The sequence below is a fragment of the Suncus etruscus genome, chromosome 8 (genome assembly GCF_024139225.1).
Source record: "Suncus etruscus isolate mSunEtr1 chromosome 8, mSunEtr1.pri.cur, whole genome shotgun sequence".
NCBI lineage: Eukaryota > Metazoa > Chordata > Mammalia > Eulipotyphla > Soricidae > Suncus > Suncus etruscus.
In genome coordinates, this window is record NC_064855.1 from 51,468,989 (window position 1) to 51,485,334 (window position 16,346).

At 37.2% G+C, this 16,346-nt stretch overlaps 2 protein-coding genes across 2 annotated transcripts in view; both read left to right on the top strand.

Moving 5' to 3' along the window:
• Positions 1–16,346, top strand: part of NBEA (neurobeachin) — a 697,365-nt gene that overhangs the window by 51,905 nt on the left and 629,114 nt on the right. The window lies entirely within an intron of this gene.
• Positions 3,270–7,496, top strand: LOC126016384 (uncharacterized). The gene is given in 6 exon segments (XM_049778962.1): positions 3,270–3,310; positions 6,281–6,356; positions 6,358–6,428; positions 6,495–6,689; positions 6,736–6,896; positions 7,354–7,496. Coding segments are annotated over 6 exon segments (687 nt in total).

Below are 16,346 nucleotides of genomic sequence, written 5' to 3' on the forward strand. Positions count from 1 at the left end.
ATCTTTGCTTTTAACTGTTTTATTTACCCCATTTCTAAATATCTAGTTAAAAATGATCATCTTGCTGGCATTAGTCTAATGATTCGTTCTCATTAATTTGTTTCGCCCATATTGACAATTGCTTTATTTAATTGTTGTAACTCCTTGGCGCTCCTCTTTTAGTCTTCCCATTCTCTGTTAATTAGTCAAATGCTTTTTATTATCTCCTATCTCTACAAGATCCAGAAGGTTTTGCTGATATAGTAGATTTATAAAAATTCTTGATCTCTTTTCTACCGATAAGGTTATATGAGTTGCACAAGTGAAAGGGTGCCTCACTTCATCACAACAATTAGTATGACCTATCTAATCAGTATATGCAGCAGATCTTGGCTATTTTAAACCCATTCTGCCAAAACTTGTAGGTGATTCACATTAGCTGCTTTATTTGGGTTGTTTTGACTCTTCCCTCAAGAATAAAATTTTGCACATCTGGATTACAAATAGTCATCTGTGACTGTTCCATAGTGAACAATATCACTGTGGAACTCAAATATCATCTCAGATATCTTTTCCACTTTGTATTAGTCAAAATGAAAGACATTCATAATAGTCACGCTAAGTTTATTTTATTATAGATTCTACAGGAAGTACTTGATACTGATTCACAAAGCAAACAGTTTCTTCACACTATGACCATACATGTACTTTCCCTTTTGCCCTCATCCCATGTTAAGTGCCTTTATCTTATGACTAGAGGGTTTATATGTGCTTTCTGTTCTTCCTGAATAATTTTCCCTTTAGTACATGATTTTTAGGTAATATGTTAAAGCTCTGATGACTGAAATCTGGTCTAGAATGAGTATTTCAGCACTTTTTTAATTTAATTTATCTGTCCTAAGTACAGTAACCAAAAGCTTACAAATTTTGCCTTTGATTGAATATTTATCAGTAACCATTTATCTGTGAGTTGAAATTATCTCTAAATTTCATTAACTTTTACTTTTAGTAACTGACTGATTCAAAATACTGTACCATAAAATGCCCAAGCAGTTGGCTATTTAGGAATGAGGATTTATTCCCCTAAGAAGAGCCAGATGAGTAGTAACAAATAGGGGTCTTATATACTGTGTGTTGGTTTAGGGGTGAGTAACTGTACATCAAAAATTTAAGAACCAACAATATTATAAGCATGTAACCAAACTGTAATAATAAATAAAAAATGGGTTTGCTAGAGAGTTGGGTGGCAAGTAGGATGAAATTTTGAGACATTGGTGGAAGGATACTGGTATTGATTATGGGTTTAGAGATGGAACATAGTATGCTCAAAACACTATTGTAACAGATTAACATCATTGTAAATCATAGTGCCGTAACACAGGCTTTTTTAGCAAATTCATTTCTCTGCCACCATCTACAGATTTAGACATTGGTTCTCATGTCTTTTTTCTTCCCAGACCACTAAGTATTTAACACACTGTGTTTGGAGACAGTACATATCCTATTGTATCAGGACCCACTCTCCCAAATTTTCTTCCTTCAGAAAATAATCACAAGTTCAAATTGTCGCTTGTATTTCTAAGTATCTAGTATATTGGAATTCTCAACACCTGTCTTCCCTACTTGGTTTAATTTGCTGCAGTAGTTCACAGAACTCAAATAAAATTTTTACTTTGGGTCATGAAAAAACAATCATCAGGCAGATTGATATTGCACATGACTGAGCTAGGCTTGATCATTAGCACTGTCTGATAACTTCCACACCATCAAGTGTAGCACTGGATATCCTGTATTTTGCAGGTTTCTCTGGTAGTTCCTGGCCCTTGAGACACTGAGCAGCACATTTGACAGCTATAGTTTCAGCCAAATAACCTAGTTGGTTGAGAATTTTGGGATTGGTGATCAGGTCCCTTTGGTACTGCCTGTAGTGCATTTCCTCTTCATCATTCACTCCTCACTCAAATAGGTTGGTTAATAACAGTTGTAGCTCCTATTCATGGAGTGTTCCACAAAATCTGAGTAAGTCACAAATGTTGCTGGAGAACCCATTTATTTGTTAGTAAGATTAAAGCAGAGGATATTGGGAAAAAGGAGGAACTGATAGGCTACCAAAGAAAGCAGAATAAAAATAAAGATAGGCATATTTAAGTTGGATAAGGTTAGGTCTCTCAGAAGTACATACAAGATATATTTACATGTAAATAGTCTGTTTTTACAAAGACCACATTTGCATCTTTTGCATTGAGAGTTATGTTCATGAAATTGACCTTTATTCAAAAACCTATTTTGGAGCGGCAGACTTTCTAAGTTTAATATATTATTCATTATTTATAAAATTTAGGAATGGCCATTTAGAAGAGATGAATAGGGCAAGGTATGAGAAAACATTCTGGGTATTTGAAGCTCTCAGATTTTGGAAGCTCTTGAAATTTTGTTGGAGTTTTTATTTTTGGAGGCAGAAGTGGATTTTCTCTGCTTTGGTGTGTTCTTGAGTATTGTACGAAAGATTTGCATACAAAATTCAGAATTTTAAGAAGTTACAGTTTATTGTAAAATTCAAGTAGATGGGTCTGTGTCCCTTCCCAGTGTCTATGCCTCTTTTACCTATGACAATACCATTAATTCAGTCTCGTCAATGCACACTTGGTTGATAACTTCCTTGGTAAATACTGCCCTTTGCTGTCTTCTCTCTTTGATCATAAGATACACTAATCTTGTCCTCACTCTGTTCTCTCTCTCTCTAGAATGCTTTCCTAGTCTGAAATCTTGTTGCCTGGACTCTTATGAACTATACTTTGGCAGTTCCCTGATGGCTTTGCTTTTCTTTGTCTCAGGCCATTGCCATGCGCCTGTGGGAGAGATCGTTGTACTCTGAGCAAAAGAACGGAGTGAGGTTAGGAAGAGAAGGGGAAGGGATAGGAAGAGAGAGATAGAAAGAGGAGACAAAGACAGTGAGAGACAGGGAGAAAGGGAGAGACAGGGAGAGAGGGAGAGACTGAAATAGGGAGAGACAGAAAGAAAAAGACAAAGGAAAGAGAAAGGAGAGACAGAAAGAAAAAGACAAAGGAAAGAGAAAGGAGAGACAGAGGGAGAAAGAGACAGCAAGCAGGAAAGACAAGGAGATGGAGAAATAGAGGGGAAGGGAAGGAGAGATAAAGGGAGAGACAGAGATAGATGGAGAGACAGAGACAGAGGGAATGAGTGGGAGCAGGAGTGCCCTTGACTGGGACTTCCTTTTATCTGCTCTCATCTGTATCAACAAAGCATGGTTGATTATAAGCTAGTGGACCATGGTGGACTCGAAGAACCTTAAGGACAGTGATGGCAGAAGGTTATTTGGCTGTTTGGAGTTGCTGATATATACTGACTATACACCAAGACCACAGGTGTTAATACTGTTGAATATATGTTATTGCAACTACAACACAATTGAAAAAAAAAAGTATACTAAAAAAATGTAATTTATTAATGCAAGAGAAGTGACAGTGGGTTTCTTTTTCTTTTTTTGGGCCTCGCCTGGTGATGCTCAGGGGTTACTACTGTCTGTGCACTCAGAAATTTCTCCTGGTTTATGTAGGACGCCGAGGGATTGAACTGCAGTCTGTCCTAGGTTAGCACGATTGCTTCAGCCCCAACAGTGGGTTTCTGTATTGGTTCATGGCTTCCAGATTCTTCAGTCTTTTCAAGAATGAAAATACTGAATAATAAAGATACTCAGATTCAGAGTTAGAAAATAGAAAAGTTTCTTGGAAAATGGAAGAGAAAGAAACTTCTCACCTGGGAGGAGGACTTAGTATAGGACTGAATTAATTGTTTTCGTGTATATGTGAGATAGAAAAATTGGATTTCTGGGGCTGGGAAGGTGGCGCTAGAAGTAAGCCTGGCAAGCGCTAGCGTAGGACGAACCCCGGTTTGATCCCCCCAAGCCAGGAGCGATTTCTGAGCTCATAGCCAGGAGTGACCCCTGAGCGTCAAATGGGTGTGTCCCAAAACCAAAAAAAAAAAAAAAAAAAAAGAAAAATTGGATTTCTATTTACCTATCAAATGACAACATTACAGAAAATACAAGGGACGTTCTGGCTCGCCCATTATCTCTTAGGCTTAGGTGAGATCTGGAGCAGAATGTATGATCCTGGAGAACTATTCATCAGAAAGAGCCAGGAATTTGCAGGAAGTAAGAAATATAGGAACAGGACAGCTAACACTGAGCTGCTCACAGCATCTGGCAGTGAGAAATAGTCAATGTTCAGTAGAACAAAGTTTTTGATTCTGAGGACTTAATTCAGTTTATAGGGTGGGAAGAAATAAAAAGGGGGAAGGGCCCAATGTTCTGGACATAATGTTCTACACTAAAACAAAAATAATTCCTCTTAAAAATTGATGTAGCACCAATTAAAAAATGAACTTAGTATGATTAATGCTCCTGGCACTGTGATGAATGTTACAGGTAAAATAGTATATTTTACTGTATTAGTGATAATGCACTTTGGGGAATGGTTCTCCATGTTTTTGAGGAGCAGAGGATACATAATAATCAGAGGATGAAAATAAATTAGGTTAAATTCTGGAATTGGAAGTCATCTCTTTAAAATGTGTACAGATTAGATTTAGGTTTTTCTTTGTCTCATATCTGAGTAAAGTTACTGTCCACATTTTAAATTTCTGAAAGACATTTGTACTTCATTTCTCTCACAGACTAACCTGCACTGTTTCCTTATGTTTAAACTACCTATTCTATTTTCTAGATGTTTCATGAAGTTGAATTTCTTGTCTCTGTCTCTTTCTGTCTCTCTCATGAAAGAAAATTCATGAAGTTGAATTTCTTGTCTCTGTCTCTTCCTTTTTTATGTTTGGACCACACTCAACCAGAGCTCTGGGGTAACTCTTGGCTCTGCATTCAAGAATTAATCTGGGGATGGCTGAGATTGAATTCAGGTAGACTATGTGCAAGGCAAACACCCTACGTGCTCCAGCTCCAAAAGTTGAATTTTTTAATTAGAAAATGTGTCCAACTTGGCAGTTCCTTTTTTTTGTTTTGTTTTTGGGTCACAACCTGGCAGCACTTGGGTTACTCCTAGCTCTGCTTTGGCTCAGAAGTTGCTCCTGGCAAGCACAGGGGGACCATAGAGGAGGCCGAGATTCGAACCACTGTCCATCCTGGATCGGCTGTGCTGAAGGCAAATGCTCTACCGCTGTGCTATCTCTACGGCCCTGACAATTTCTTTTTTCTAATTGGGAATGCTTGATTATAAAATTGACATGAAGGCAAGAAGGTGGGGATTGGGAAACAAGTTGGCAGAGAGAAGGTTCTGTGAGCAATGGTGTTGGGCTGTACTTCTAAAAATGAATAGGTGCCACAATGAAAGTACAGTAGATAGAAATTTTGCCTTGAATTCTACAGGGTGTGGCCCCCAAAATAACCAAACAAAAATCCAGTCAGGAGTTGAGCCTCTTTTCAATTTCTGTTATGTCCCTTTGTTTCTCTCTTCCTTCTTTTCTTCCTTAGTACTAATGTCCTCCCATTCTTCAGTCTTGATATAAAATTCACATTACATGCAAATTACCATTACAGCCATTTCACAGTCTATACTTGAGTGGCTTTGAGTATATTCAGTATTGTTTAATCATCACCATTCCTTGATTACAGAGTAATTCCTCATTATCTCAAAAAGACTCACTCATTCACCCACCCTTCCTGCTGTTCTAGATGGAATTAATTTTGGTCTATTGTGACTTGCTTGTTAGGGGTATCTTTTTCTCTCATCCTATTCTTAGGGTAGGTATCTATGGATGTAAATAAAAGCTTGGGTGTTCTTGCAACAGTTTAATGTCTTCACTGTAAGACATTAAACCATTTTGTTTAACTGTTTGCATGGATGTTAAAGTCAAATACTGGATAATTTCATTTGTCTTTGCTACATAGAATAACGTGACAATGGAATGCAAGGTAGGAAGAGGTGCCTGCAGAGGTGGTGGGTTTGGGTACTTAGATGACCCTAACCCTTGAATTATACAACCACAGATAGGGAAGGAAAGAGACGGGAAGTAAGAAGGGATGGACAGAAGGTAATGGGTAGAGAGCAGCGGCTGCAGGCATATTGATGGTATATAGGTGTTGTCTGAACTACAGAACCAGCAAATCTGGGTTGTGGTTAGTTCTGCCTGTGCCAAGGAGCCTGGCTCTGCTGATGCTGAGATATAGACCCATTTTGACCAGATGTAGTGCTGTGGCTTGCTGGATGAGTTCCATCCAGAAATGGCATCACAACTGTTCAAGATGATCTAAGTAATCCTGCTGTAGAGACAATTTGTTCCTTAATTACACGAATCTGCAGCACTTTTGGTTGGAATTGCTGAAATGCAAAGGGCTGCAGCACCCTCCAGCAACTCTACATGAAAGCACAGCTTTCTCAGGACTTGGCTCAAAAGCTTCCAAACCTTGTGGAAATGTGTGAAAATATCTAACAAGGATGTTTGAAGGCATAAGCCATCTTGTGTTTTGATCTCATTTCAAGGTACCTTAACTCAAATAACATAGTTGTGATCCTGGAAGAAAGGTCCCTTGTAAAACTCCAGTGTTTGGATCTCAGTGACAATGCGGTTGAAACTGACTACCCCCCAGAACTCTGTCCTCTGAGAGCTTTACAGCAATTTGGATTAGCTAACAACCAGTTGTGGTTCCTACTCCAAACATCAACCAACTCTGGTGTGTGCTTTACCATCTCTGCCCAGCCTCAACCAGTTCTTCATGCCTAGAAACTTTCTGCCATTCTTGCCAACTCGCTGCAGTCCTCCCATCCAGGACATTCCTGGTATAGTCAACCAGCAGCTCCGTGTGTTTCTCCCCACTGAAATGAATGCCCTGGGAACCAAGCATGACACTGTGCCTCTACACAAAGGCTGGTCCTGTGTGCACTGTACTGCACCTGCCCCAGCTCCCCAAAGACTTGAACATTTTATCTTCCATTTTGTTACTTTGGAGCTGCTGATTTGTCAAACCCTGAGACACTTTTATTTTTTGTTGTAGTAGGCCCATGTTCACCATCATCTACAAGGGGTCCTCAAACTTTTTAAACAGGGACCAGTTCACTGTCCTTCAGACCATTGGAGGGTCTGACTATAGTAAAAACAAAACTTTCGAACGAATTCTTATGCACACTGCATATATCTTATTTTGCAATAAAGAAACAAAACAGATACAAATACAATATATGGCCCGCGGGCCATAGTTTGAGGACCACTGTCATGCTCTTTTCCTTAAGAGAGATGCCCGTGGTGGGCTTGCACCAGGCAAGGATAATAGTGAGCTTTGTGGCTTATTGCTGCACTGCCTGCTGCCTGCAGACCTTTGACCTGTTCAATTGAACATACCAGGCCCTTCTTTGCTGCTGCTTCTGTGGCACCCCACACATTCTAGTGATGACACTGTGGGCCAGATAGTGGGGCACTACACTTGCTCATCAGGACTGACACTGCTTGATCAGAACCCTCACAAAAGGTCACTGAGGCATGATTGAGCTGAGGTTTTTTCACCCTGTACCATATATTTGGAATACATCAAATCAAAATAACACAAAACAAACATCCCAAAACAAAATGTATAATGTACTACAATCTGGGGACTTGAGGGAAAAAGTAACATATTTTCAAGGTGGGAGATATCCCTGTATTGTAAACAAGTTTGAGTTCTTATCCCTCGTAGATAAGAGCTCTTTTTTATATGTAAGATTTCCCCTTTTTTTACTGTGCCTTTGCAGGGAGAAATGGTGCTACATTATATTGTCGGTGCATTTGGGGGCGGAAAGGGAAGAAAACAGAAACAGGTCACACACCCAAGAAAGATAAAAATAGGAATAAATATATATGTGCTCACATATGTGTATATAAAACAAACACTTTAAAAATGAATTAACAAAGTAATTAAAGGAACAAAGTGATGCAAGAGACTACCTTACTTTTGGGTAAAAGCAGGTAAAGAGGTGGTGTAATACAGGTCTTATACTTATGTTGGAAGTATAGGTTTCCCCATTGTCTTTTTGGATTTTCTTGTGGTGTGTTGGTTCCCAGACACCTTTCCATCACACCCCCTGACCTTCTTGAGATTGGCAAAAGATTTGTGGCAGGGAGGTCTTGGAAGAGCTCTTGCATTGGGGATACTTTTAGAGCTAAGTCCATTTTCAAGTAACAGTCCACGTTAGGGGGAGTTGGTAAGGAGGGCCGTGTAGCCTGAGTCCGCAGGGGAGTTGGTTGCCTTTTCTTGCAGGGGGCGAGGTGTGGGTTTGACTGGTTGCCCCTTCGCTTAGGTGCTCGGTACTGGTTCGTTGGGGTAGGAGGTCAGTCTTGATGCCTAATGGATTAAGAACTGAGAGTGAAGAGTTTTAATATGGTGGGAGGTCTGGATGGGATTGAGGGGTGAAGGGATAGTTGGATTTCCAAAGGGGGGAAAGGGGAAAGTCTATGGAAGGGGTAGGAAAGAAGAAAAGAGAAAATTAGAAAGTCTATGGAAGGGGTAGGAAAGAAGAAAAGAGAAAATTAGAAAGAAAGGGAGAAGAGAAAAGAAAAAAAAGAAAAGCGAAGAAAATAAAAATAAAAAACAAAGTAGTGAGAAGAGAGGAGAAAAGAGCAAGGGAATGGTAGTTTGCTTGAATGTGTTTGATGAGTAGTGCCTATAGTATAAGTCTGTATGTCACAGTTGCTGTTTCGGTGGTCTAACTGGTCACGTGCTTCAAATCCTAAAAGAAGGTATAACCTAGAGATAAAGTGAATGTTAAAGAGTTTTCTCGGGACATTCTCGTAGTGCAAGCTGAGTATGGTATCTCGTGTGACTGAGCCCCGAGATGCCATCTCAGTTTGTCTACCCTTTGTATCCAAGAATGCCTGTGGACAGAAAAGCTGAGAGTTATTTTAAATAAAGTAAGATTAAGGCATTAAAACATAGTGTTATGAGATGTTTCCATTGGAATCAGTGATTTCTCGTGGTATTTTTTACCTGTGATCCTGCATAAGATCCCTAGGGGATTATTATGGGCCTTTGTAGTAAAAGGCTGATTACATACCTGTTCTCTCTATGCTGCTGTTTCTGCTGTTGCTCGTTTCTTTGTAGTATAATGTATAGTCAAGAGTTTGTGTTGTTTCTTTTTCATGTATTTTGGGCACTGCTCCCAAGTATATGTTGACTATTACAGTGTTTGGAGTTTCTACCCTGTTAAACCCTTTTATTTGATTGTTGAGTATTAGTTGTATATAAGGTGTATGTTCTAGTGCTATTATTCTGTGTTTATCTTTCATCTTCAGGCTTACTTCGTTTAACATGATATGTTCTAGGTCCATCCATGTTGCTGCAAAGTCTGTGATTGTATCATTTCTGACTGCCATGTAGTATTCCATTGTGTATAGATACCACATCTTAATGATCCATTCATCTGTTGTTGGACATCGAGGTTGGTTCCAAGACTTGGCTATTATACTGAGTGCTGCAATAAATAGTGGGGTGCACACGTGTTTTGGAATGAATGTCCTTCTAACTTAGGTGTATATACCTAGGAGAGCAATTGCTGGGTCAAATGGTAGCTCAATTCTGAGTTCTTTGAGCACTCTCCAGACTGTTCTCCATAGGTGTTGGACTAGGGGGCATTCCCACCAGCAGTGGATGAGAGTGCCTTTCATACTGCATCCCTGCCAACAGAGATTGTTCCTATTATTTTTGATGTGAACCATCCTCACTGGTGTAAGGTGGTATCTCATTGTCTTTTTTTTTTTTTTTTGGCTTTTGGGTCACACCCGGCGGTACTCAGGGGTTACTGCTGGCTGTCTGCTCAGAAATAGCTCCTGGCAGGCACGGGGGACCATATGGGACACTGGGATTCGAACCAACCACTTTTGGTCCTGGATAGGCTGCTTGCAAGGCAAATGCCGCTGTGCTATCTCTTCGGGCCCCTCATTGTTGTCTTGATTTGGATCTCCCTGATGATGAGTGAAGGTGAGCAAAAACATAGAAATTTTATGATAAAAAACAAACAAATTTAAAAACATGACATCCAAACTACAACATCCAAAGTGAAAAGTGTGCTTACCAAGGACTGCCACAGGCTGAGTGTAGGGGGAAGAGAACCTGCAGACACTGGTAGAGGATGTTGATACTATTGGTAAGATTGGTGCTGAAACTTTATTTATCTGAAACTGAACTATGAATAATTTCATTAATCACAATTCCTTAACTAAATTTTTTTTATAAAGTTTGTGTTTTTTTTTTTTTAAACACTCTCAGTCTTTTTAGCTGTAGGTTTTTCAATAAGCATTTCCTTGAGTCTGTACAAGTAGTTATAGTAATGGGCTTCATTAATACACTTCAGAGCTTCCTACACCTCTGGATTTGTTTATCTCATTCCTTATTGCCTTGCTGATAATTTTTGAGATGTTCATCTCTTTTTATTCCTAGAATATTCTTATTCTTATTTTGTTTACTCAAGTTTCCTGAAGAACTAAATTAATTTATCCAGTCATTGTTTAATAAATAGGAAATATGAGCCGGGGCTGGAGGGATAGCTGTGTATGAAACTGATGAACTTTTTGGTTCTGGGAAAGTGATATTCTCAGGATATGTTATATGAAATAAATGAATGAATGTAATAAGAAATGAAATGCATAATATATTATAAGGAGGTTTATTATGGAGAAAATGAGGTGGGAAGAGAGGAAAGTGTGAATTTAGGGTTATTGAGAACTTTTTTAAGTAGAATAGATATGAGGATATTTGGAGAGAGACTTGAAGAAAAAGATCCAGGTGGCTGTTGGGGAAAGACCATATGAGGTACAGAAAACCATAAATATAAAGATCATGAGATGTGAGTGGGAAGCACCAGGCAAATGTTTGTAGCTAGAGCGATAGTTAGGTTGGTAGATAAGAGGGAGTAAATCATGTTTTATGTTGAACAATTGGATTTTTTTTTTTAGCACTAACTTGGTAAGCCACATAGTGTTTTGAGTAGAGGAAAATCATGAACTGTGTTCAGTGCTCTTGTGTTCACTGTGTTAAAAATGGTGATAATAAACCCAACGTGGGTTCTTTCTGGATCACAGGCATGAAAGTTTATTTGAGATAATTGTATTACAAACAGATCAGATTGTGTGTGTGTGTGTGTGTGTGTGTGTGTGTGTGTGTATTTAAGGCATAGCTAATAATTTGTTACCTATCAGGTGTGAACTTGTGAGATTAAAAAAAAGTCAGTGATGACTGCTATTTTTTGTTTAATCGACGTTTCTGCATATGTGAGGAGTTGCCATGGATTGAGATTGAGACAATTTGCCAGAGGATTACATATAGTGATGCGTTACAATTTGTTTTTGGTTCTGGAGCTAGGAGAAATTCAGTAGGTGAGTTTGCATGTAGTCTGACCAAAGGAAAAAAATCAATAGTATTATGATGCATGGAAGAGCGAGTCAGGTGGAGAAAAGATTTACATGTTGAGTTCACTAACCCACAGAAGTTCTGTTTTAACTTCGAGGAAGAATATATAAAGAGGATATAAGTAGGTTAGTTAGTGACAATAGAGAGATGACTTGTTTTTATAAGATGGGGCAGAATTTTCTTTCCTTGCTTCCTGAAGAAGACATCCAGGAGAGGGAAAGATTTGGCCCCTAGTGAGTATAGGGCACAGCTATCAAAAATCATTCTCAAGCTTATGTGTTGAGAGAGGGGGTGCTGTGGAATAAAGTGGACATCAATGGAAGGTTGGTTTTCGTTAGGAAGCTGGCTAGTTCTCCCATAAGAAGGAAAAGGAAATTTGATATATGGCTATATCCCTGCAAAGTTAATGTAATAGACGATGACAAAGTTATCTTCTAACTGCTTCTATGTTGTTAGCACATAGCACAAAAAGGAAGTTCATCTATTATTAGAATATGGATGGGAATGGAAATTTTGCAGTTTTAAATAGTGAAGCTATAAAAAAGATTGAAAAATAGTCCAGGGAATAAGGGTAGAAGAGGAACTGGTTTAACTCTCGTAAATGGTAAGAGTGTAGTTGATCTTAATTAAACTATTATTCTATAATGTTCTTGTGAAGGAAAAATTTATTTTATCCTCTAAGGGTCACTGTCTTAGACATGGAAAATCTAAAGATAAAAAAAAAACAGCTTTATAGGAGCAAAGGAATGCTAAATTTTTCATATATATATATATATAAGTTAATTGTAGTTCAGGTAACATGTTTATAATAATGTAAACATTTTTTTTTTCCCCTGGGCCACATCTGGCAGTTCTCAGGACTTTTACTCCTAGCTCTGTGTTCAGGGATCACTCTAGGCAGGCTCAAGAAACTTACGAGATGTCAGGGATTGAATCTGGGTGAGCCCTATACAAGCAAGGCAAGTGCTTTTCTACTGTATTATTTCCTCAGCCCCAACATTTATGTTTTAGATATACTAAGTTGCTGTACCTTCTCTGTCATTGTCCTTATGTCATTTCTAGTCTGCTTCCTTCCCCTTGCATTTCTTCCATTTGCTTGGTAATCGTAATTTTGAAGTTAATGTTCAAGAATTTGTCATCATTTTTGTTTTATTTTTCTATATATCACAGAAGAATAAAATCCATATTTGTTCTTCTCCCTCTGACTCATGAGGTTATCCAGTTCCTTCCAAGTAATACTAAACTAAAAATGTTTTATCTTTTCTTATAGCTGTGTAACACTCCATTGTGTAGGACTTGAGAAATAATATGGGCATGAGAAGTGCTCAAATCAGTTCCTAGATTGGCATGTGGTTTTTACTTGAGTTTTTACTGAGTGTGGTCAAAAGTTTTTCAAGTGAAAAATAGAAACAAAATTTCTATTTTTTGTTTATATACCAGGATTCTTTGGACATTTGTTTTGTTTCCATATCCTGGCTATTATGCTTAGCACTGAGATATGATTATTATTTACTTGGAGGAAGTATTTAGAAAAAATAAATTTGGATTTCACTTCTTAAAGAAGAAGTTTTGAATTCTAAGGGATTATACTTTGTAAGGGTATGTTAGGACATAATTCAGTGTGAATGAAAGAAAAGGTTTATTTTGGTGTAAGTTTCTCTATGCAACTCAATACAATGATAGAAGGTTGTTCTCATCCTACCAGGAAATGCCCTGCTTTTAGGCAGATAAGGGAAAGGCATTAAACTACATATACCTGTTCAGTCTTAATTACCTTCAGCTTGAAATAATTCTTGTTTATGTCCATGTAGTTTATTTGGGTATATTTTCTGATTACCTTCAATATATTTCCCTTAAAAATAGATAGATAATTGACTACCCTGTATAAATTCATTCTTATTTTTAAACCTTAACATGACAGTGTTTGATTATTATGAAAAAATGCAATAGTTCATAGAAATATGACAGAAAACAAGCTCCAGAGCTAATAAAAATTGTTGATACTGTTTTCTGTATGTGGTTTTAAATACAGGTCAAGGAAAACTGAAGTGATAAACTAAAGTTGGGTTTTAACCATATAAAATATATTCTAGCCCATATATACTTGTGTTTCTAAGAATATTTTTTCTTTTTTTGAGGTTTTGGGTCACACCCAATGATGCTCAGGGGATACTCCTGGCTATGCACTCCTATCATTGCTCCTGGCTTGGGGACTATATGGTTCGCCGGGGGATCAAATTATGGTCTGTCCTGGGTCACCCTGTGAAAGGCAAATGCCCTACTGCTTGTGCCACCACTCCAGCCCCGAGTTTCTAAGAAAAAATTTATTTTTGATTTGAGAGAGTGCAGAGAGGAGGGAGACAGAGAGAGGAGAGAAAGAGAGAGGGAAAAAGACAAGAGAGGGGCCAGAGAGAAAGCACAGCAGTAGGGTCTTTGCTTTACATGCAGCCGATCCCGGAGGACCTGGTTTGATTCCTGGCAACCCATATGGTCCCCGGAACATGCCAGGAGCAACTTCTGAGCACAGAGTTAGGAGTAACTCCTGAGCACAGTTCTTTGAGGCCCCCCCCCCCAAAAAAAAAGAGAGAGAGAGAGGAGAGAAAAGAAAGAGAAAACAGAAAGAGAGGGTGGGGAGATTGAGGGAGAGAGGAAGGCAGAGAGAGAGAGAGAGGAAGGGAGAATGAGAGAGAACAGGAGGGAGAGAGGAGAGACAGGAGAGGGGGGTGAGCGAGAGAGTCTAAGAAATTTTTATGAAAATTTTATATATTTTTATTTTAGGGATTAGTTTATGTTAGATGAGCTTTCTTTCAGCTGTGGCATAATTTTTATCATAAAGGAACATGATTTTGAGGCTACTATAAAATATTTTTGTTTTCTGAAAGCAAAACCAAAACATTTTGTGATTTGTTTTTTAATATATAACCCAATAATTTTTTATTAATTTGTTTAAAGGCATCATTTATTATAGTTCTACTTAAATTGAGGAAAATAGCCAGAATAAAATATTTTATATAAAAAGTTAAGTGTTGTAAAATTCAGTCAAATATTATTTATATTTAGACTTTAGAAGTAATGGAAATGGATTATGTTTCCTTATAACCCATGAATTAGACTTGGATATCTTTGATTATGTACAACTAATTTCTCTGTAAATATACACTACCATTTGAATGTACACAAAAATGAACATGAAAATAATTTTGTGAAGTCATTTTAAGTTTTATTGCAATAAATGGAGTTTTCTTTTTGTTATTTATGTATTAATGTACTTAATTGGGATGTATAAGTAATTTATATATTAGCTTCTTAGATTTCTTGAAAATCTGCCATTATTGTTTTATCTTATGGCATTGTGCATGAAAGTTATAATAATGGTGAAATTCTATCCTGAAATAGGCACTAGAATATATAATAAGGGCAATATTCAGACACTGTCTTAAAGAGGGTTAATTTTTCTTTAATGAGAGTGGATATTGTAGCTAGTGTGATGAAAAATGTGTTTTTTTATTTATCTATTTTTTTTTAATTTTTATTTTGGCCATATTGACTTACATATCTTTCACAGTAGTATTTTAGGTACATTGAATTAACATTTTAGGTACATTCAATTAACATTGAATCAGGGGAATTCTCATCACCAAATTTGCCCTCCTTTCACCCCCGTTCCCATCTTGCATTCCATATTGTTCACCCTCAGCCCCCGGGCTGCTAGAATAAGTGGTCCCCTCTGTGTCTAGCTTACTCTACCTTTTTTTTTTTTTTTAACATAATTTTTATTTTGATCATAGTGGCTTACATATTCTTGACAATAATATTTTAGGTACATATTTAGAAAAATGTGTTTTATATATAATACTGCAGACACACTTTATAATAGCCAGTAACTGTCTCATTGAAGGGCTGGCAACTCACAAAGACCTGAAATCTTAAAAAGAAAAGAGGTAATGAAAAAAAAAAACATGCTCACAAAGGCTTGGGAATTGGGAAAACAAGGCCTTTTGAGTGATTGGGCCTATACAGAGCAAATAGTTGAGCAACATGAGAAGAAAATGGCGAAGAGGCATAATTATTCAGATTAATACATATTGGGCAGCAGCTCCAAGAACCTGAAGACTGGGGAGTGGGTAGGGAGGAAGCTCACCTGTTTTCTGTGAACAGAGGGACAAATGAAGTATCTTCATATGTCATATGCTTAAGTAGCAACATTTTTTTTTATTAAAATGATGAAACATGGGTTAACTAAGTTTTTATGAACATCTCCAGATTGAAAAAAATTTTTTTTGACCAAGTTATCACGTATATGTGACAGTACTTCAGGTAATTAACCCAATGATAGTGGTGTAGAAAATGCAGATTATATTGTATAAGTTCATATTTTACAATACTCCAGTAAGTTTTCTAAAGTGTAATATACTATATTGCACAAATAAGTAACAGCCAATTTGTTAATAACTAATTTTTAATAAAAAATGTTTGCTATACCGGTACAAATAAATGACATACATTGATATGTGTTATGAAATTCTAATATATATTCACCAGTATTCTTTGTATCCTATCTTGTACTGACAGTTTAGTAATAAATAATTTTTTAAGTAATTTTGGGATACACACACATTTTTGCATACATACACACAGATGGTACATAATAATGGCTCTGCTCTACATTTTGGTAAAAATATGTCCAATTTGATAATTATGCAACAAAATAGAAAATTTAAAGGTATTTATCTACCTAAGTATTTTGTTTTCAGGTGAAGAAAATTAGGATTTTCAATATTAGTCTGGAAGTTAGAATGTAAAAACAATTATTTGTAAATTAACACTTAATTTTTAATACCTAGCAGCTAGGTATACTTATTTATTATATTATAAAGGGGTTTTGTTGCTTGAGTAAAACCACTTGTTTTTTCTAACATTTTATATTTTGAACAAGGCTCTTACTTGTACAATAGTTGTT